The sequence below is a fragment of the Nematostella vectensis genome, chromosome 10 (genome assembly GCF_932526225.1).
Source record: "Nematostella vectensis chromosome 10, jaNemVect1.1, whole genome shotgun sequence".
NCBI lineage: Eukaryota > Metazoa > Cnidaria > Anthozoa > Actiniaria > Edwardsiidae > Nematostella > Nematostella vectensis.
The window spans coordinates 10,943,993-10,966,424 of NC_064043.1; the positions used below are offsets into that span (position 1 = coordinate 10,943,993).

At 41.4% G+C, this 22,432-nt stretch overlaps 3 protein-coding genes across 4 annotated transcripts in view; 2 read left to right on the forward strand and 1 right to left on the reverse strand.

Annotated features, from left to right (window-relative positions):
* LOC5519178 (guanylate cyclase soluble subunit beta-1) lies at nucleotides 1–7,269 on the forward strand. Its single transcript, XM_048733698.1, has 9 exons — nucleotides 1–194; nucleotides 417–537; nucleotides 1,198–1,247; nucleotides 1,315–1,388; nucleotides 1,482–1,582; nucleotides 1,966–3,212; nucleotides 4,465–4,605; nucleotides 5,980–6,134; nucleotides 6,395–7,269. The coding sequence occupies exons 3-9, from the start codon at nucleotides 1,245–1,247 to the stop codon at nucleotides 6,687–6,689; spliced, it is 2,016 nt and encodes a 671-aa protein (XP_048589655.1). The 5' UTR covers nucleotides 1–194; nucleotides 417–537; nucleotides 1,198–1,244; the 3' UTR covers nucleotides 6,690–7,269.
* The window catches only part of LOC5519177 (ficolin-2), a 25,732-nt gene continuing 8,101 nt past the window's right edge, over nucleotides 4,802–22,432 (reverse strand). The window contains exons 6-7 of one of the 2 annotated variants that reach the window (XM_048733701.1): nucleotides 8,158–8,256; nucleotides 4,802–4,880 (exon numbers count right to left, since the gene is read on the reverse strand). In XM_048733701.1, the coding sequence (XP_048589658.1) occupies nucleotides 4,807–4,880; nucleotides 8,158–8,256 (173 nt within the window). In that variant the 3' untranslated portion in view covers nucleotides 4,802–4,806. Of the gene's footprint in view, nucleotides 4,881–8,157; nucleotides 8,257–20,725; nucleotides 22,411–22,432 lie in introns of those variants that run through there. The other variant, XM_048733700.1, reaches the window with a different exon arrangement.
* On the forward strand, nucleotides 9,905–16,569 carry LOC5519233 (carboxylesterase 5A). The gene is made up of 5 exons (XM_032364102.2): nucleotides 9,905–10,274; nucleotides 13,622–13,875; nucleotides 14,200–14,483; nucleotides 14,768–15,427; nucleotides 16,065–16,569. Exons 1-5 carry the CDS (start codon nucleotides 9,926–9,928, stop codon nucleotides 16,282–16,284), a joined length of 1,767 nt encoding a protein of 588 aa, XP_032219993.2. The 5' UTR covers nucleotides 9,905–9,925; the 3' UTR covers nucleotides 16,285–16,569.

Below are 22,432 nucleotides of genomic sequence, written 5' to 3' on the forward strand. Positions count from 1 at the left end.
TCTCGAGTACCAGTGTTTGGTTAATCTAGCCCTGTTCAAACAGCGCAATTGCTGAAGTCCAAACCAGTCGACGTTACATGCCCAGCAATGCAGCGTAGATTGTAAACCATGTTGGGAGGTGCTGTGAGGTGAAACCACAGTATTAGCAGTGCCGCCAAGCTCTCAGTGGTAGAGAGAGTTTTGGTAAACAGAAGGTAAACACAACATTATACGTTGTTGTAGACAAATTTTCTCTTCTCTGGATTAATTCGTGATAAGGCTTTGAACAGGTATTGCTTACAGAAGTTTAATCTATTAAGACATAAGATAATTTGATCGACGTTGCTTGAAAAGCCCATATAACAGGAGAGATCTCAATGGGCTGCTTTACAAGGATAAAATCATTCTTATTAGAGAATGTTGCCATTTCACCTTAGATCACACGTCTCAAAGCAGACAAAACAGCCCCAGACGACAGCGGGAGTCCCATGCAGGATCACCTATCACGATATCCTTTACGGTACACCTCTAAAACATTACGACCTCAAAGTATTGAGGGTAAGAAAAATATTCGTTTTCGCCCATTTTCAGCTCTTTTGAAATTGCCATTTCCTTTGACAGTAGACCCTTGCCATCTTTTCCACAAACACATAGCTTGTGATGTTATCTGTCTTTCATTATGGGGACCCTGTGGCGCTATGGTCGCTAGCGAACCTGATGAGTCTGCATGGTAGAAGTGTGTTTTGATGTTTAATAACAGCAACCCTTATTTTATGCCGAGAAATATAGGATGTAAAAAGGATTAATATGGAAACGGGTTTTGCTTGCCTACCAAAGTTTAGGCTATTATAAGTGGCTGGTTATAGTTATACCGATTGGTTTTCTAATTAAGATATCACAGCCTGAAGATTCGAACATTGCACTATTCGATGTTGAAAATAAGTTAATTGTCACTTCACGGCTATATCTACATATCTTCAACTCAAGTAAGAGCTTAATTTTATTTTCTAAGTCAAAACTATTTTAAAAAAAGCATATATGTAAAATAACTGCTAAAAGCGGTATGTTAGTAATCACTGACGAAAAACGAAAATGAAAGGGGGGAAAAAACCTAAAAGTAATGAAATCAGTCGGGTAATAACAACCAAGATACTCGACCAATCATCACCGGGCAATTTAATTAGGGGTCTCAAAAGATTGACTTAATTCTATTTGCAGCCGAGGCCAGCCGAGGCCTAAGCAACACACGGGCTTGACATTTGAAGATGGTGAGTGGTCATTACAGCTTTTGCTTCGTTTCCCTGGGGAGTTTAAAGTAAGATTTTTCTCTTTCAGTATGGGTTTGTGAATCACGCGCTGGAACTTCTGGTCGTGCGTAACTTTGGGGTCGCGAAATGGGAGGAAATAAAGTATGTTCTTATTTTGATTATCTGACTTTCGCCGCTGGCTCTATTCTTAGCACCAGAGAAACATTGAATTTGCATGGCTTTTTTGTTCATTAGGCGAGCAGCAGAACTAGAAATCGAGGGCCATTTTCTCCAGCGGATTATTTACGACGACGTGATGACATATTCCTTGGTGGGAGCCGCCACTCGAGTGCTCGGTGAGTCACAAATAGCGCCGTAATAATGAGATTAGCAGGTTTTCGAGTGGTCACTTTTAAATAAATTTTTATTTTCATCTATCTCAGAAATAATTTTAACCACTATGCCTCTTCGATTATATTTCTTTACCTATATATATCCTGAGTATACGTATCATAAATATTCTTTCTTATTTTGATTGTAAGAAAATGAAATGTTAAACCTCTTATTCAACTCCAGTTATATTATTTCACTATTTCTACAATGTCAACATTCACATTTCTCATTCGGATTCAAGAAAGATATAATTCGAGTCCTTTTGCAGTAATTATTCTATTCAGCGTCTCATTTTACATCAATCATAACAAAACAATTGTATAAAAATTTGTTTATGTTTCAACAGACATCGAGACAAGTGCAATACTCGAGAAATTCGGCGAGATGTTTTTCGATTTCTGTCAAGAGTCCGGATACGATCGCATCCTTCAAGTACTTGGCGGGACCCTTCGAGATTTCATCGGGAATTTGGATGCGCTTCATGACCACTTGGGATCGATATACCCTGGCATGCGAGCTCCGTCTTTCCGCGTCTCCGATCGCGAATCTGACGGCGCTCTTATACTTCACTACTACTCAGAACGCGATGGTTTGGAGCCAATAGTGGTCGGTATAGTAAAAACAGTCGCTCGTAAGCTACTCAACACTGAGGTCAGCGTAGAAGTCGTAAAGGGGAAAGAATATGACGGGGACGATGTGCAATTTGTAATCAAAGAGATCAGTGATCGCGGAAGAGATTGCGATTCACAAGTGAAAAATTATGACCCGATCAAAGATTCCTTCCAGCTGTCAAACGAACCAAAAATCTCGCCGGCGACATTCTGCAAGGCATTTCCGTTCCACTTGATGTTCAACCGGGATTTGAAGGTTACCCAGGCAGGGGAATCTGTAAGTCGAGTAGTGCCCAGCCTCACCCCAGGGGATGCAGACATGTCAGAGATTTTCGAGCTCATAAGACCTCAGTTGCGATTCACCTACGAGGCTATCATAGCTCACATCAATACAGTCTTCGTGCTGAGAACCCGAGAAGGAAAACTTTCTAAGCCGGCCAACAACATGTGTAATAAGAATGGTTGCTGCAAGCTCTGTGGGGACTCCCTCCCCCTTCGACTCAAAGGACAAATGGTATACATCCCTGAGTCAGACAACATGATATTCCTGTGCTCGCCAAGCGTAGGGAACTTGGAAGATCTAGCAGATGTTGGTCTTTACCTAAGTGATATTCCCCTTCACGACGCCACCAAAGACCTGATCCTCCTCTCAGAGCAGTTCAAAGCAGAGTATGTCCTGACTCAACAACTAGAGATCCTAACAGATAAGCTACGACAAACGCACAATGCCCTTGCAGAGAAAAAACAGCTGACGGATCAGTTGCTATATTCAGTGCTGCCACCATCTGTGGCCAATGAGTTGCGGCATAACCGGCCTGTCCAGGCAGAGAGAGCTGAGATGGTTACCCTTCTATTTAGTGGTATTGTGGACTTTGCACAAATCTGCAAGAACTCCAAGCCTATGGAGATAGTGATGCTGTTGAATAATATCTACACCAAGTTTGATATGCTGACAGATCCATCTATCAATGATGTGTACAAGGTAAGTAGAACAAGCCTTAAGTTGAAGAGGGTACATTACGTATCTAGCAGAGTGAAGGAATACTGTATGTATCTTCAAGGAAGGTAGACCAAGCCTTTAAGGGTGCAAGGGCATATGTATGTTGTTACTAAGGGGACAGGTGTATAGACAGGGGTTGGCATAGGTTTACCATGCACCATCCCCCCATGGCTGCCACAAGCGAAGTCTATTTGTCCTAAACAATGACCTGCACTATAAAAGGGCTTAGCTCCGCCCCCTTCGGCTGAATTAAATTCAAACTTCAAGATGACAACATGCCATAACATTGTGTCAGTAGTGAGACTTTTTAGTTATGTTATCATAAATAAATAGAACTAATTTTTTACTTCCAGTCCTGCTCTTTTGGTGGGTTATTCATTGTTTTAGCCAAGAGGAAATAAACCGAGCCAACGAGAAGATAAGTGTTCAAAAGTTGAGTTTGGGTTTCGCTCCTTGTCGGCAAACAATTAAGACACGCTTGACTGAACACCATAGCTCCGCACCGAGTAACCGTAGTCTGACAACTGAGCCTTTCGTGGACCTGGTCCAGGCCCTTTTATAGTGCGGGTCCTTGTTTAAAGAATCACCAAACTTAAACAGTTTGCATACATTATGATACCCATTTGGTTCTTAAATGATTTATCTGTATCAACCTGGGAAGGGGGGGGGAAGGGGTGCGAGGATAATTTAGAGTCAAGGATAACCTTGTTGTGAAGTTTTTTTGTAGTCTTAACCTTGTGTCTTCAAGGAAAATGTTGTCATATTTGAGGTACATGAAATGCTAAATTTCCACACTAACTCCTAACCCTCTAGATTGCAACATGATCACTGTGCTTTAAAAGTATTTACTTCTCACACCCTTGTGTAAGCACAGGGCTTGTGTCTCACTCGACTCTCACTTGACAAAGTAAATGTTGGTGAAATATTTCGCAGAACCTCCAACAGCTTAGATCAAAATTGTTGGCTTTTGTAGAGGGAGGGAAAACAGAAGGGAGGAAAACTGAAAAGAGGAGAACCTGAGAACCCAGAAAAAACCTTCAAGCAAAGACGAAAACCAACTATCTTAACTCATGTTAGAACCGGGAATCAATTCCAGAACCCAGTGGCAAGGGTCACAGGTGCTACAGAGCAATGCTCTGCTAACTATTTGCCAATGCTTTCTACTCGCTTGTTGCCATTCTCATCCTAGTTCTAAAACCTTTCTAAATTATTACTTCCATGGCTTGATTGACAGGTTGAGACAGTTGGTGATAAATACATGGCAGTGAGTGGGCTTCCTGAGCGTTGTGCATTCCATGCACGGAGCATCTGCAACATGGCTCTCGACATGAAACATGTCACTCAGTCAATTATCCATAAGGGAGACAAAATACAGGTTGGTCCCTTTTAATACTGCAAACCACCCCCACCAAATTTCTAGCAGGAATTTGGATATCTGAACACAATTAGTCTCCTTCATTTTATAATTTTTTGTACTTTTATTCCCATGGCTAAATGCTACCAAGTAAAAAAAAAACTATTACCTTAATCATGTGTGTGTATCATGGTGCTTGCTTCTCATCTGTGAATCCTGTCGCTAGCTCTTCTTTGTCTTTACTTCTTCGCATTCTCTGTCCGCACAGGGTGTCCATTGTTTCCACTCCAGTTTATCTAGTCAGTAAAACAGTAAAACGGTCAAGCAAAGTGATAACACAATATCTACTTATCTACGTATCTAGATCCTTGCTTTTGGGGTTTTACAGTGCTTTTTAACATATTTAATAAAAGGACATTGGTTGGTTTATATCCAAATACTAAAATTTAAGATTACTTTTATCATTTCTATCAGACTTTGTGAGGCAAAATTATTGCAACGAATCAACACATAACAATAAGCATAAAATTCATAAAATCTCTAGCCAAAGCGGTCATAAAGAGATTATTACAAACAGAAATGGTGCACAAACAAAAATACATGTTTTTTAACCCTTCTGGAGTCGCAAATTCTTATGGACCTTTACAGCTTACGTACAATATGGTTGACCACTGTTTGTTTGTTTTGACTTTCATTCACGTTTCCTTCTTTTCGCGCGAGCTACGATCCGCTTACACATTACTGTGGGCTCGAGGCGACTACCCACAATGCAGCAGAAATACCACAGGGGACATCACAAAATAATACAGCAGGGAGCAACAGGCGTTCATGTTCCACCGACGACGGCAGAAAACAATGGAATTTGATTGATAAATCAATAGAAGCACGTGAAAATGCGCTCTGCCTGATATATTTTAGACTTTCTCCGCCAAACCACGACGCGAAGTTTCACGGTCTATTGACGACGCGGACGATTGACCTATTTATTACCAATGCATGGTGCTCGCTAGGTGTAGCAGGACTGTTGCAGGCCTTGAAATTTATGGGAGGCACGATACAGAAACATTAAGAAAATATTGGGTGAACAACCACGCCCTAACTGGTTATTTCCTTATAAATTTTGAGGGGGGGGGGGGGGGTGACGCCAGGTCCCACCCCCTGCTATGGCCCTGTGTGTAAATAGTGTCCTTAGTTTATTTCTTTTGACCATAATGTTTTGCTTATTGAATATACTAGTTTGGAATCGAACGCCAAGCGCGGACGTGTCTTTTTCGATCTCGTTGTCCTAGCCGTCGTCGTCTTCGTCCTTGCTTAAGCTCCCTATCACTTGGCTCTCTTTCTGTTTAGTATTGCCAATGCGCACAAATTTTCTCAAAAAGTATCTGTTATTTGTAGATCAAGATTGGCATTCACTCGGGGGAGGTAGTGGCTGGGGTAGTGGGGCACAAAACGCCTCGCTACTGCTTGTTTGGCAACACCGTGAATTTGACGAGCAGAACAGAGACCACAGGGGCCCCAGGTCAAGTCAACATAACCGAGTTTACATACAGGTATGTACGAGAAACGGGAAAGGAGGCGAAAAGCCTGTGTTCTGTGTTCTCTCCTTGTCTATTTGGCTCGAGTCTTTCTAATCGCAGTGCATGATCTTACGCTCTTATCGGTTGAGAGCCCTACACATCCCCGTGCATACGACGCAACACTTTTGATGACAAATTCAATCACAGTATAATATGAATATCTTATTATCCTAGTCTGCTTGGGCTCCGCTACCGGTAGCTAGGATTCAAAGAACACACTATTTCCCCCACAGGTGTCTTCTGGAACCCGAGTGCCAGGACCCAAGCTTTGTGTTCGAGAGGCGTGGTCCTGTAGCAATGAAAGGACGACAGGAACCCATGGTGACCTACCTACTCACGAGAGACCCACGGCATCGAAGCAGCTCATACATTGACAATCTAGAAAACAAGGGTACTTTCCTTAGGAGGGGTTCTGTACTGACAGACCAACCCACAGCTCAGATCATCAAACAATCGCCTCCTGTTACAAGATGTCCCATCACGAATGCAGCTTGCCAGGCTAGAGCGAAGATTGTCACGGACGTTTGAACTGAAGGGTGTAGAAAAAGTGATCATGTGACGACATGAAGCCCTCCTCTCCCTTCAGGCGCAAGTCCTGGTTTTGCCAGGGAAGGGGAACGCAGTCATATACAGTTGATTGGCAAATGGTTGTCGTCAACCGGCATATATTAGCCAAAGCGCATACGGTGATGTCTGGTGCACACTAATTACATAACAACATAACGACATGAGCGCGGTCGTTATGTCTATGTCGTATGGCGGGCTAAACAGATTGCGCGCGCCATGTCGTTATGTCACTAGTGTGCACTAGGCGTAAGACTGAAGTTATGCGTTGGCTAATATATGCAGCTAGGCGTTTCAGTGGTTTTTACCCATGCTTACATGCGGGCTTGTCGCGTAGTCGCGAAGCCGGTTGACGATTTTGGGATTTCTGTGGTTTTTTTTTTTTTCGAATCTCCTGGTTATGGTGATGTGACGTCATCCGAAACCCTCTTTTCTTGGTTGGCCATCCCCAATCGTAAACGGCCAGCTAAAGGAGTGTCGAACAGGGGGAACGAAGGGGGGATAGAAACAAATTGATTTATTAAACATCCGCTTGTGATTGATATATACTGTATGTTGTTAGCTAAACAAACTTATATATACCAGACATGTATATACCTGGAGCAACCGTTCAAATGTAGAAAGCAAATTCTGCTTATAAACAAAGCATGAACAAAAAACGTGAAAATGTGCTTACTAGACTAATTTTACAAATGATGGTTCAGTAAGAAACAGCGCAAAATACTTTTGGTAGAAAAATCCTTTCTGTAGATGTTTATACTCTCCCATCACTTCAGTGCCTACTCTAGCATCTGCGTGAAAACGCTGCTTCGTAGTATTTTAGATAGTCATATAATTGACTAGTCGTTCGGGCTTATGGTTGCACGAGGCGAGGTTTCGCTTCTGACTTTCGTCGATGTTCGTGAAGATTTCGTTCGCTCATGATTATTCAATAAACTCCATTTTGTATTTCCACACAACGCTTTTAATCCTCCAGAAATACAGAACATCCAAAGAAGACATTCTCTGAGTTTTGACCATCAATTTTGTAAAATAATTTAGTCCAAATTGATACGTCGCTCTCAACTCGAATTGATCGTAGAAATGTCTTCTTTCGCTTTAAATCCTCCACAGACGATAACATATATTCACTGAAAAAACTTCTTTTGGATGTGGATACGTTAAGCTGGTTATGCAGGTAAATTCCTAAAGTGATTTGTCGTCTTGCTGCTTTTTCTATCCCAAATAAACTTTCAGCAAACTTGAAATTGTCGCGCGCGTTGCAAGATCATTATGGCGGGAAATTGTCAAAACACAGGGAGTTTGAAGCCGATTTTCCGTAAAGTCAATAATTCTAGATAAAATGGCAAATAAAATGCCGTTTTAGTGTGAAGACCTATAACCTTGGGAGTAAAAATCCAGTTTTCGATGGTCATTTTACAAATCAACTCACCATTTCCAGCTTTGGAGGTGAGCGGTCCGGTCCGGATCGTAGGATACCGGACCTTACGAGAGCCAATCAGAGCGCGCGCTATTTGATGGATACCGGACCCTGAAAAAAATAAAAGAAATTATTCATTTAGTTTATTTATATATGGAACGTTCCCAGGATTTTTCTTGGGGGGGGGATGCAAAATTGAATCAAATTTTCGGGGGGGGGGGGGGTGAGGGGAGTGAGTTCTTTGATAAAAATCTGACCACCTCTAAAAAACGAAAAAAGGATTTTTTTTATGCCTTTGCAGTATCTCCACAGAGGTTTATTGTCGGATTTGGCTACGCCTATTGAGGACCGAAAGTGGACCTTCGGCCATTGTAGGAGGGTGCGTTCGCACCCCCTGCACCCCCCTGGGTAAGGGCCTAAAATTGCAGTTTAGTGCATTGCCCGTAATAAAAACATGGATCCTCTTTAATCCCTCAAAAGATCTTCTAATCATGACTTAGACTCGTTTATTTTCTGCCAAACCCGTAAAGGTGATATGAGGACAGCGACTGATTATGGCAAAGTTGTGGTAACTGGCGCTATGGAATTGAGGAGAACATGGAGAGACTCTAAGAATTGAGAGACAATTGAAAGGCTTCAGGTAGTCATAAACACAGATGGCATATTTTGGCATACGAAGTGCTATTCCCTTTTCACAAGCAAGGATAAGATCCAAAGATTCCAGCAAAAATTTCTAAAGGGTCATCAGGCAAAGAAAATGCAAGCGATCCCACACAAGACAGAAGGTGGTTTTGTTGACTTCGAAGATGCCCTTTAGTGTTCAGAGCTAACCACGAGGAAGCCGATACAAGGGTTAGTTCTGCACTGCGTTGGGAGCACCAGCGATATAGTGGTTGTTGCAGCAAGGGATACCGATGTACTTTGGCCCATTCCCCAAGTACCTCGTCTCGTAATGTTTGGATAATGGCTGGAACAGCTGCAAGGCGGAAGTACTTAAACATCAGAGCTAACTGTGACAGCCTTCCAAAGGGCTCACTATCTGCGCTCCTTTCGTTTAATGCACTTACTGGTTGCGACACACGACATCGTACATCTGCAACCACGCCAAACCCTCGGCATTGAGGACCAGCTCCTGTCATTGTTTGGCGAGGAAGAGCTAACGATCGAAAAGATATGTGAGGTTGGGAATTTTGTTTGTGCCATGTATAAGTGCAAGTCCAGTCTGTAAATGCGGCACGAGTGTTTGCTTATCTGCCAACAGCGGCCTGTACTGCCAAACCCAGACGGAAACGATGATGTGTGATGAGTGAGCAATCACGATGGAGGTTTTGCTCTTGCGCCACAACTGATGACAAAGGAACCGTTACCTAAAGCTTGTAAAGAAATCATCTCCTGCAACTGTAAAACGAGCTGCAAGTGGCTGTAAGTGGCCTATGGGTCAAGAACCCGACATATTGACAGCTCATGTGATTACAAGATCAGATAGCATAGCCAAAAGGATTGAGACCAGAATCAAAATAAGAGCTATATATAAATAACAGGAATACGCAGCATACAAACGGCTATCCCTCGTCATATTGTTACAGACTGAATTGATCTTAAATACTCGATTCCGGCTGCACGATTGATGTTTTGATCATTGCTATTTTTGGTCGTTGTCATGGTAAATGGCTTTCATGCAAAGGAGGCCCGGTCCATCAGACCTCATGAATATACGGATAAACGGTCAAAGCCGCACGTCCGTTTGGTTTAGAAGTAAATCAGCATTTTAGCATTCTAGATGGCTGTTAAAAAGCTTTTTATAACTTTTACTGTGATCGCTCTACTTTGTCGATTCTCAGACGGGGACGATTCGACAAGTGACCCTTTAGTGGTTCAGACTTTAGCCGGTGCCGTTCGGGGTAGATTGAATCCGGTTGTGCACGGCTTACAAGTGCGACAATTCCGAGCTATTCCGTACGCTCAGCCTCCGGTAGGAAAGCTTCGATTTGCTGCCCCTCTGCCGGCGAAGCCATGGTCAGGTGTGAGAGATGCGACCCAGCACGGCCCGGTCTGCCCGCAGTTGCCCGATGAAGAATTTGGTAAAATGCTAGGACTAGATCTTCCACCTGGGAAGACTATCGAAAATAGTAAGTCAGCAAATATAAACAAAGCCTCGCTTCTGGCAGTTTCATTCTTTATGGTGATATATTGACCGCAGTGATCTTGCATAGCCGTAGCAAGCCTCGAATTATTGGGATGGGCACGTGCCCCCAGTGCCCCACCCCCTGCTATGGCCCTGCCTGGGATACTAAAATTTCTTAAATACTAAACGGATACGACATGACGGAAAAACATGACGTGACGCTTCAAATAAGCCCATTTCACATTGAATAAGGCGGAGAATTTCCAGAGTACTTAGTAACTTAAAGCAAACAAAATATCAAGTGCGACTTTTTTTTAAATTGATGCGACTTTTTTCAGCTCAGGGACGAATTTTCAATCAATCAATCAATCAATCAATCAATCAATCAATCAATCAATCAATCAATCAATCGACCAATCAATACTTTACTCGCATTTCCATAATTCTTAATTTATACATTATTTGTTTTCGAGACTATATCTCATTGTTATTTTCTATGTTTAAATTTTGAGTCAGTCCAGGAAGAAATAGAAGAATAGTAGTATAATTGTAAGGAAATGCCTAGGACCTAAATGAACCAAAATGGTTTTCGAGTTGGGTCCCTAGCCAGAACTTGTAGTGAATCGAAAAATGTAGCCTTAGAACACACATACAAAAAAATAAACAAGCGAAAAAGCACACAAAACACATAGCAAGAAGCACACATGGGGAGGGTTAGAATTTTATGTGTAGAGTTCCATTTTGTTTTAATAATAAATAACTTCCAGCCTTTTTGCAAAACATATTTTATTAAGTTGTTTTAGATCAGGGGGCAGTTTTTCCCAGAGATTAGTCGCTATAACAGAGAGTGTTTGTTTACCAGTATTTGTCCTAAAACGAGCTTTGTATAGATTGTCATTTGCTGCATAACGGGTATTATAAGAGTGAATGTCCTTAGCGTATTTGAAAGAGTTGTCAAAGATAGGGGGAAGATGTTGCTTGTGCCAGCCATGTATAAATTTTAAAGTTCGGAGTAAAAAAATGTGATTTACTGTTAGGATATCTAAAAGGTTCAAGAGTGGTAAAGCACTTTCTGTATTTTCACCAAATAAAGTTAAGAAGAAAATTACCCTGGCGATATGATTTTGTTTAGTTTGAAGTATTTTTGTATTTGATTTATAGGTGCTTCCCCATGCTATTATAGCATATGAAAGGTAGGGAAATATGAGGTTGTAGTAGATCTGTCTAAGTTGGGATGGGGATAGATAGTGACGAAGTTTATAAAATATACCTGTATTTCTTGATATTTTGGAGGAGATAAATGAAATATGGTACTTCCAATTTATTTTGTCATCTAGAATAACGTATTTGACATGGTCTTTTTTTTCCAGGGTAACAGTTTCATCACCATTCGGGAGTGCTATTTTTATTTCCGTATTTAATTTCTTTTGGGCTGATTTAATTATCATAAAATTAGTCTTTTTAAAGTTTATTGACAGTTTGTTTGCATCGCACCAGTTCTTAACATTGCTTAATTCATTGTTGATAAGTATTTCGAGATCTTTTGAGTTTTTATTAGAGGCAAAGACATTTGTATCATCTGCAAATAACCGGAAGAATAATTTATCAGAAGAATTTATGATATCATTAATATATAGTAAAAACAATAAAGGTCCTAGGGTACTTCCTTGAGGAATCCCACAAATCACTGTTTTTAGGGAAGAATCAGTACCATTAAGGGATACAAACTGTTTTCTATTTGATAGATAACTAGAAAACCAATTTAGAGGGGTCCCACGGATTCCATAAGATTCAAGTTTCCTTAAGAGTATTACATGATTCACAGTATCAAAAGCTTTAGCAAAGTCGAGGAAGACCCCACATGTATAAAGATTGTTGTCTATTGCTTTTTTTAAATTTTCTGTTATTTCTGCTATGGCTTGCTGGGTTGAGTTGCCTTTCCTGAATCCAAATTGGCATTATCAGTGAGGATGTTAAATTTCTCAATATAATTGATAAGTTGTTTGTAGACTAGTTTTTCGAATATTTGGCTGAATGATGATAATGTAGAAATGGGCCTGTAGTTGGTAGGATCAAACGTTTCCCCGCCTTTGTCAACTGGTGTTACTTTTGATATTTTTAGTATATCTGGAACTACTTTTTGTAAGAGGGACAAATTAAAAATAGAAGTTATTGCCTCACTGATACTTGAATTTGCTAGTTTAATGAATTTTATTGGGACACAAATAGTAGCTTTATTAACTTTAAGGTTCTTAATAAGATCTGATACTTCAAAAGTACAGATGCCCCTAAACATGAAGCTACTGGTGAATGTTCGTTTAATAAAAGATGTGGGTTCTGTATCCGTAGTTGGCAGTTTATCAACGAGAGTTAGTCCTACATTGATAAAGTGTTCATTCAATTTGTCACATATGTTTTTTGTATCAGTAAAGCATTAATTGTTATAGATTAGTTTGGATATACAAGTGTTTTCCTTTTTATCCCTGTCAATTAACATGCCAATTAGCTTCCAAGTCATTTTTAAGTTATCTTTATTCAATGAAAATTGAGAGTCAAAGTAATTTTTTTTTTTAGCTGCAGCCATTATTCTGTTTAATTTGTTGTTATATGTTTTGTATTGTTTAATCATTACAGGATCACCACTGAAAAAGTGTGATTTATATAATTTGTGCCTTTGTTTGATTGAAACAAGGATATAATTAGAAATCCATGGTTTCCTGAGTTGTTTCATTTTGGCATTGGAAGCTTTCTTGATAGGAGCATGTTTATCTGTGAGTTTTTGCAATACATTGATAATAGAGGACATACTTTCATTGACATTTGTATTGACAAGATGTATATATATTTCGTCCCTGAGCTGATACACAGGGCAATGATGATCAAGGAAAATTATCTTAAAAAGCCAAAATCTGGTTATGTGCACTTCGGCCTCACGTTATTTGTGTTTTTAAAATAATATCTAAATTTCATATCTTCTAAATTTCTTTAAAATTTGGAATTAAGCTTTTGGTCAGAGATACTCCTTGTATGTTCAATCTTGAGCGTATATATTGAGAATTGGAAAATTTCATGCCATTTTTTTGCTCTGTCCCCAATTACGCTCCTCGTCTCAACGAGTCAACGCTCGAGCTTCCTCCGCAGGCAAATCATAATGAAAAGGACGGAAAGAATGGGTTACCTGTGGCGAAATTGCGGAGGAGGGAGACTGTCACTTCCGGTTTTTTTTGCCACAGGAAACCCAATCCTTTTTTCCTTTTTCTTGTCTTTGAGATGCCTGCGGAGGAGGCTATCTACGCTCGAGCCACACGAAATTACACGCTAACAAAATCGACTTTCTCTTATTCTCTCAAGATCCACAGAGCGAAGACTGCCTGACAATAAGCGTATACACTCCACAAAACAGCGACCCCGACAAGCAGAGAGCCGTCATGGTGTTTATACACGGGGGCGGTTTTACCTCGGGGGCTTCTCGCGATTACGACCCCTCTGTGTTAGTGGCCCTTAATGACGTCATCGTTGTTACTATCAACTACCGTCTAGGAGTCCTTGGCTTTTTCAATATCCCGGATACAGAGTACAAAGGCAATTATGGTCTGCTTGATCAGGTAGTTTTTTTGGTAGTTTTTTTGGTGTTACGGAGCACCAGCACCAAAAACACAATGGAACAAAAGCCAAAAACAAAGACCTTAGAACCAGACAATGAAATAGAGTACAAAGGCCTTAAGCACCATAAACAAAGCTCATCGTAACACCTTTTTTTCTCACGCTTTTGCATCAATGTCACATCTCTTCGTACGACGTATAATACCACAGCATAAACCACATCACACCGAGTATCAGGTTTTTTAGGAGGAAGAGGGAGTCCCCCTCCCCTGAGACTAGCCTTGTCCCCATAATTCACCTCTTTATTCCATCGATACATATCTCAGGTTCTCGCACTTCAGTGGGTCCAACAGAACATCGCAAGTTTTGGCGGGAATCCCAAGAGTGTTACTATATTTGGCGAGAGCGCTGGTGGCATGAGCGTCTCCCTTCACCTCCTCTCCCCCCTTAGTAAGGGTTTGTTCCACCGCGTGATAGCTCAAAGTGGCTCGGCTGTCACCGATTCTTTTGTCGGTCACTATGTGAAGACCACGGCTCTACTTGAGGTGTTTTCCAAGGCGGTGGGCTGCCCTTTCGACGACAAGCTTGTGGATTGTCTTAGGATTACAAGGTAATGATAAAATAAGTAGCCGCGTAAAAGGGGGGGGGACAAGTCTCCCCTCCCCCCCCGGTTCCGTCTGTCCGTCCGTCCTTCTGTCTGTCCGTCTGTCAATCCGTCTGTCCGTCTGTCTGTCCGTCTGTCAATCCGTCTGTCCGTTCGTCTGTCTGTCCGTCCGTCTGTCAATCCGTCGGTTCGTCTGTCCGTCTGTCTGTCTGTTTTGCTTTAATTCTGGAGTCTCTGTTGTACCTGCAAGATTATTGGAGACGCGTTTCATGGGACTTTTTTTCCTGCAGCTCCGAGGACGTTTTTGCAGCACAAAGCAATGTTTCGTATCCCAATAATGTTGGCGCTCAACTACTGACGACACCAGTTATCGACAAGCACTTTCTTCCTGATAAGGCCAGGAGATTACTGGGAGAGGGGAGGGTGAACAAAGCAGATGTGATGCTAGGAGTGACTGCCAACGAGGGAGCTCTTCTCGCGATGATGACCCCAGGGCGAATAAAGGGTGGTCTTACATTGCAAGAGCTCCACCAGGTGATTGAGTATGGGCTTGACACGTGTCCACCCGACAACACAATGTGTAAAGAAGCCATAAAATTTGAGTACCAAGACCACAGGGACCCCAACAATAGCGTCACAAACCGACAGCTATATATGGACTTATACTCGGACTCTATGTTTATTGCGCCTGCTATTTTCGAGGCCAACGCCCTTGCAAGTGCTGGTCATGCGACATTTATGTACAAGTTTGAGAACCTTCCAGATTTCTTTGCTCTTCCCCCGTATTGTGCAAGTGTGCATGGGATAGATATTCCCTACACATTCGGATTTCCGCTGACCCTTGGCGAGAGTTCGCCTCTGTTTGCGAGCCTCGTTAGGCGCCACTCTGAGCGGGAGAAGGGTTTGTCTATGTACATGATGAAGACCTGGGCTGACTTTGCTAAGCACGGGTAAGTGAAGTTGCCTACTGAGGGAGGGAGGGTGGTGCGGCTTGTGCCAACCCCAGAGCAAAGCGCCCTGCTATACAAACAAGATTGACTGGTCAAACTTGGTCGAAGCATAGCCAGGGGTCTAGTTTTATTTTTATAAAAATGACAAAATAAAAAAACCCTTGTGAACCCGGGGTGCGGCCTTCTCCTCAGAGATAACGAACGATACAGACGTCCAGAGTAGCCATCCCAAAAGAAATTTCTCTCCGCCTCCCCATCAGCCTGCCTTCATGTCTGGTTATTTCTCTGTTGTAAGTCATTTTAACAGAGGTGGGTGGCGGTTTCTCGTCCCCACCTTTGCCAAAGTGACGGAATTAATGTGTAATACAATTACCTTGATCGATTTTTTAATTATTCAATAATAAAATGTCACTCAAATGTGGCCGGAAAAATCCATATCAATGTGTCAATTACATCACTTCAGCAAACAAGCACGCCGCTCGATGTTGCTCGCATAAAGCCAATTTTAATGTTATATATTAAGATAAAAACTTGCCCGGGATAAAAAATAATTTCGCTGAATCGTGAGGATACATTTTGGTACACTTTTTAACATTACTTTTAGCTGATAACTGAGTTATGCTGTTTGACTCTTCAGGGATCCTAATCATGATGGAGATGCTCCAGTCCCTTGGCCACGGTACAACACCACCGCGCAGGCGCATTTGGTCATCGCACACGAGCCGAGAGTCGAGTACAAGTTCCGCGCGGAGAAGGTCGCATTTTGGAACGAGTTTATCCCGAAACTGACCAAGTTGGTGCAGACGAGTGATCGATCAGGCGGATACTATGGGAAATCCCAGAAAGACGAGTTTTGAAAATCTACCGAAGATGCTTTTTTTTGCAACGGCTGTTCAAAATAAATTGATGAACAAGCTGACAACATAACATAAACAACAACAAAACAAGATGCCAAACACTTTGTTCATTTTGTGCCGAGCTTTTGCGGGTCGCTCGTTGCAAAGCTTTTCAAGTTAAAAACATCACTTGGCTGTATAATCGTGGAAGTGTTTAGAAACTTGTTATTTAGGTTAAACATCGAAAAAATGGGAGACAGCCTTGCAGCTATCTGATTACAATAAACGTCTTCTATAATATTAAAATTCGACACGCCTTCTTGATATTACTTATAGCCCTTCTAGAGGATAGATGTTTTTGATTATAAATACATACCAGACATACACAATACTTAAGTACATATCTAAAGTCACGCGAAATGTTTATTTGCTTTATGGTGATTATTTCTCCTAAGGACGCCACGCTCAATTTCGTATACTTACTGTTGGGATGTAATAAAATAAGTTCTTTGAATGAAAACAGAGTACATTTCAAGTGAGACTCAGCTAGAATGATACATTCCTATAAACCTTGCAGTTTGATTGAATTGAGCGTTTTCTTGGTTCGGTGAACCAAGCCTTCACACTCATCAGGCCCGTACCCTGGGAGGGGGGGTACAAGGGGTGCGAACGCACCCCCCACACACACACAACGCTCAAAGGTCCACTTTCGGTTTTCAATAGACGTTCTATTATTTGTAGATAAAACTATTAAGCATCAGCTAGATCACTCTGGTATGTAGCCAAATCCGACAATAAACGTCCCGTGGAGATACTGCAAAGGCGTGGTCAGATTTTTATAAAGGAAATCCCTTCCCACACACCCCGGAAATATTAGGTCCACTTTTTCCGCACCCCCCCCCCCCCCCCCCAAGAAAAATCCTGGGTACGGGCCTGCTCATGCCGCATCCCCCGCATTTGTCTGGCGGGGGATGCGGCATGGGCAGACATCTTCCGAAAGAAACAGAATAGAGGTTCTCCACCAATATCTGCTGCTCTGTTGCAGCACTTTTTGCGCACTGCTTACATCGCTGGTCATTACTGAGTCAGACAGTCACTGCCTGTCCTACAATCTCTTCACAATCTAAATGGGACAATACCAAACCGGCAGTGGACAGTGGGAGCCTGTCTGGACCTTTCCAGAGCTGTCAAGTGTTTGTCAGTTACTCCTACGTGTGGGTGTTAACCGGAGAAAGGATGCGTGGTCGATGCAAGTTCGTCAAGTGGAACATCCCAGGCACAGCCAGGTGCAAATGTAACGGAAATTTGGAGGGCCAATAAAGCGCAAACTATTCACGTTGTTAAGAGCTAAAAATCAAATGGAAATAATATAGGATGATAACCTTATTCTGTTCGTAGCTTTGCATACCGTGCAAATTTTAACTCAAAATCTTGGACACCGCGTCACTCCAAGCTGTCGTCCACTGTAGCATGCGAGGCAGATGGAATCCCGTCACCCCTTATCGTGTGCAAGGCCGATGGCATCCCGTCATCTATTATCGCGTGCGAGTACAATAACATCCGTTGTTATCGTTTGCAATTTCGATGGCATTCCTTCACCACTTTTCGCCCGCGTGTCCGATGGAATTTCTTCACCCCCCTCACCGCAATAACGATGAAATTCAGTCATCCCTGTTGTCAGATGACAATCCAGCCTTTTTCTGTCTTGTATTACACTAGTCCAGACCTTGGACCTTCTTTGCGCCCGACATTCTGGCTCGCGTGTCCAGTATTTATTGCAGGCGCATGCGCGAAAATTGGTCGCTAATTTTGGTCGTGGTCAATGAGCTTTCCAGTTTTTGTTATTTTTACGCGCGCGCTTTAGTACAATAGCGTCATTTCAAATGAGCGCACGCTTTTTTGGAGTTTGATTTTCAATCACATTTTATCGTGATGTTATAGAAAACAAATCCCAAGCAATTCGCCGATATTCCTTCACATGTATAAAAACATTCTTTTTCAGCTTAGCAATGATCGATTTTCGGAGCTCTGCACGCGACAAGGTCTAGCGGGAATCGACTCTTAACCCTATTCAGACCAGGGGGTCTACACCGAATCGTACTGTAATGAACGCGGAAGGGTAAGCCACTGCTAGCAGGCTATAACATTGATCACCAATTATCTAGTTGTACGTTTCATCAAGTCATACAACTGCACAGAATTTCCCTGGATTTATCTTGCTTTCACACTCGGAATGAAGACACTCCAAGAAGAAATTTTAGCAGGGATATTAAAACTAAAATGAATCTTCTACAGAATGGCAGCGAGTCTCATTAAAAAATGAAGCTAAATCATATACAGAATGGCCGCGAGTCACTCTTTATTGTATGCAATTAAAAGACACTTAATGAAAGTACTATGTTTAAATGTTTATATTTGATCCTGGAATAAATAGATTTGCTATGATCAGTAAATCTCAGGGATGGCGGTCATTATACATTGCTGCATTAGTTTGCTATTACTCAATGTAAAAAAAGTCCTCACCACAAATGCTCACATTATGGCTTTTTATAAACGGATTCTAGAGGGGGCACTTGTTTGAGGGGCTATGTAATGTGCTTATTCAATGAGGAGTGTATGTATACCTCGCTGTAAGAACCAGCCCCAAAGGACTTCATTGTATTCAGCTCTGTTTTTATCATGATTCTTTTTATCAAACAAAGGAAGTTTTGTGACACAAATCGTGCTTAATAAACAGGTTCTAACACCAAGTTAGAGCCATTGAGGGTGTATTCCATTTTGTGTGCAGACAAATGGAAAAAGGCATAGAGTGTACACTAGGGTGAAGAAAAGGCAAGGTAAGGGCAAAGGGGTGGTGGCTAAGGGTATGTCGCATGGGGGGGTGCGGACACAGGTTGTGAAGACAAAGTAAACTTGTACCAGGTTTGATTACTAGGCCTTGGAGATAATAGAATGGGAGTGTAGTCATACCCTGGGTACCAGAGGCTCCAAGATTCACTAGAGCAGATATATGGAAAATATTCATTCATATTTGGTGATACTTTAGGCCCAATTTTTTTTCTCATCAGTCTCTATTATATGTGCAAAGAGTTTTTATTTTTACAAAAAGGGAATTAAATTAATTTGATTTGATAGGCAAGTCTGAGTGTTGTAGCTCCCTTCTGAAATTATATAGTGATAGTAACAATTTATATGTTTGGGGTATAGAATTAGGTTTGGGTATTTGTTTGGGAGGTAAGTTTCTATAATTGGTATATTTTATGTATAGAACTCAGGTTTGGGTATTTTTTTGTTTTTTTTTGGGGGGGGGGGGCTAATTTGACAAAAAGTCCTTATCGCAAATGCTTATTTTAGCCCTTCTTTTTACCCCTCTTGTACCAGGTTTGATTACTAGGCCTTAAAGATTCTAGGTGTATGTGGGTGCAGTAATAGATATCATACTGTATGGAAAATAAATAATTATATTTGGCGATACTTCAGGCCCATTTATCTTCTCAGTGCCTATTGCACAGAGTTTGTTTGTTGTCTTTTTTATAAAAATGGAATAAAATTGATTTGATTTAAATTTGTTTCTTGGGCTATAGAATTTAGGTTTGGGTATTTGTTTGGGAGGTAAGTTTCTATGCTTGGTATATTTTATGTATAGAACTCAGGTTTGTGTATTTTTGAGGATGAGTGGGGGGGGGGGGGCTCATTTATCAAAAAGTTCTTACCGCAAATGCTTATTTTACCATATTATGCCCCTCTAGCATTAGATTTAAAGGGGGGAAATGGTTTGAGTGGCTATGTGATGCGCTTACTCAATGAGGGCTATTTTATGGTGTGTGCAGACAAATGGGAAAGGGCATAGGGTGTAAAATTAAAGGTTGAGAAATGCATGGTAAGGGGAGTGAGGTTGTGATGACTGAGGGCATGTCACATGTGGTGTGCTCACACAGGGTGTGAAGACAAGGAAGTAAAATTGTACCGGGTTTGATGACTAGGGGCTTGGAGGTGAGGAGGCTTGAGTTTTTTTTATAAAAGGGAATAAAAATAAATTTAATTTGATAATCAAATTTTCCTTCTAAAACTTCATCTATAGTATTTTTACGGGACTGGCAAGTTTCAAGCTTTTGTATGTTTTACGAATAGAACTCAGGTTTGGGTTACTTTTTGGGGGGGAAGGGAAGGGGGCTATCTATTCTTGGTGGAGTTTTGGTTATAGAATTCAGATGCGGGTCTATTCTTAGGGGTGGCGCAGTTCCATTCTTTTGGGGGCATAAAATGTTCGTATCTGTCGGAACCATCAGTCGTGTTTACAGCTAGAGTGCCCCCCCCCCCATGTTGTTGTGGTGGTCGCAGGGCAAGACATTTTGGCAAAGAATGATAAGAAGCGAACCCCCTGAGACAAGGAAAGGGTAAAATGCTTTTTGTTTAAATGTTTACACGGATTTTCATACCTATTCTTCGGAGTTTTTTTTCCTGTATAGACGTTGGGTCTTGACTCGCACTTTCGTCCTCACAATTCAACCTACGCTCTCCTCAACTTTCACCATACCCTGTGGGCACTCGTTTCGGCTTGTGGTGAAAATTGTTTTAGTATGCCATGATCCCCTTTTATCCTAGTTTAGTCCTGTCAAGTTTCTAAGCCGTAAAATTTTGTCCATCACACTCATATTCCTCTTTTTCTAAACGTAAACATTACGAAAAGAGTTCGATTTTACGGCAGTCTCCTTTAACCTTTAAATAACTTTGCCACTAGCGAGCTAATCCGGCAATTTGAAAAGGTTCCCCAAACGATATTTTACTTTCGAACACAGGAAGTCATCAATCAAATATCAAACTTGGTATAGGGCAGGATATTTTGCTGTTTTGGTTACTTTTTTGCGATGTGACGTCTCTCTAACAAAACAAATTCAAGTTTCAAACTCCGCGCAGCCATTTTGAATATTTACATAATAAGTTGGTAAACCGATATTACCAAAAATGGTAATGTACAGCACTGTTAGAAATCAGTGGGCTCCAGTGAATACTGCAGTGTACTTACATGCAGAAGCTATTGTTTTGGGAGAAGCAGGAGATCATAAATTCTGTATAGTTCACTATATGTTAACACATGAGCAGTAATCATTTCAGTAGCTATTTTCATGGCCTCCACTTAGACCGAAATAGTTTACTGGGTACGTAAAGGTATGCAGCTAGGGGTTGGCACATGGGTTGTGCCCCTCCCACTCAACCACAAAAAGCAGTCTTTTTAAAATATACTTATTTTCCATACTATCTATGACTGCACTTCCCCTCAAAGGCTAATCAGATTGTCTGTTATGATTATCAGACTTCACCTTTTTAACATAAAAACATAAAATACAATGTCTTCAATTAAATAATTTTGAAGAAGGAAAAAAGGAAAAAGGCAGGTGAAATATAAGTAGTGTAATCAATGTATATATATATATATAGAGAGAGAGTTCTAGGGTGTAGAAAATGTTGATCATGCGACAAAGTGACCTGAAGCCCTCCCCTCCCCTCCCCTCCCCAAAACAATGTGTGACACTGGAGTTACATTCCCTAAAACTAAAACATAGCTCTCATACAAACAAAAAAGTTCAGAACCTTCTGAGTATTTAGCGACACGAAAGCAAGGGCGAATCGCTCGGTATCAGAAGAGCATGCAAAGTCAAGTAAAACCCACAAACGCTACGTGTTTTACCAAAGAAATGACCTTCGTTTACACAAAGCTCAAAAGCTGTTTTAGAAAAAGACACGTAGGATTGATAGCCATGCTGGGTGATGCAGCAAGGTGCTCCAAAATAACCCTAGTCTTGTGGTCAATCGAATGTGTAAGCAAACTTTAAGGATGTTGAGCACTGTTTATACCAGGGTTTACGTTTGAAGCTCAGCCATGTATAGAACCCTTCGGCCTTATCTTCATTTCAACGTGCTTCAAAGAATAAGAATATCCTTTCCAGCTATACCATAAGAGCCCCTTTGCATACAAGCTATTGCTGCCGTTGAGATATACCCCATTGAGGTTGGATTGATGACATGCACGATACCACCACGCCCCCTCGAAAAGTTCGGCACAATTAGAGGGATAAGCATCATTGTCTCGATCCTTTGTTGAAAAAGCATATCCATCGTGGTAAAGCAAAGAATCCCCAGCAGTTCCTGGAAAGAACAAGAAATGAAA

Excerpts from the sequence above, each read along its gene's own strand:
- LOC5519178 (XM_048733698.1), top strand. Across the intron at positions 1,583-1,965 it reads AGCCGCCACTCGAGTGCTCG|ACATCGAGACAAGTGCAATA; the intron begins GTGAGTCACAAA and ends ATGTTTCAACAG. Across the intron at positions 4,606-5,979 it reads ATAAGGGAGACAAAATACAG|ATCAAGATTGGCATTCACTC; the intron begins GTTGGTCCCTTT and ends TGTTATTTGTAG.
- LOC5519233 (XM_032364102.2), top strand. The coding sequence starts at position 9,926 with ATGGCTGTTAAAAAGCTTTTTATAACTTTTACTGTGATCGCTCTACTT. Across the intron at positions 10,275-13,621 it reads TGGGAAGACTATCGAAAATA|ATCCACAGAGCGAAGACTGC; the intron begins GTAAGTCAGCAA and ends TATTCTCTCAAG. Across the intron at positions 13,876-14,199 it reads ATTATGGTCTGCTTGATCAG|GTTCTCGCACTTCAGTGGGT; the intron begins GTAGTTTTTTTG and ends TACATATCTCAG.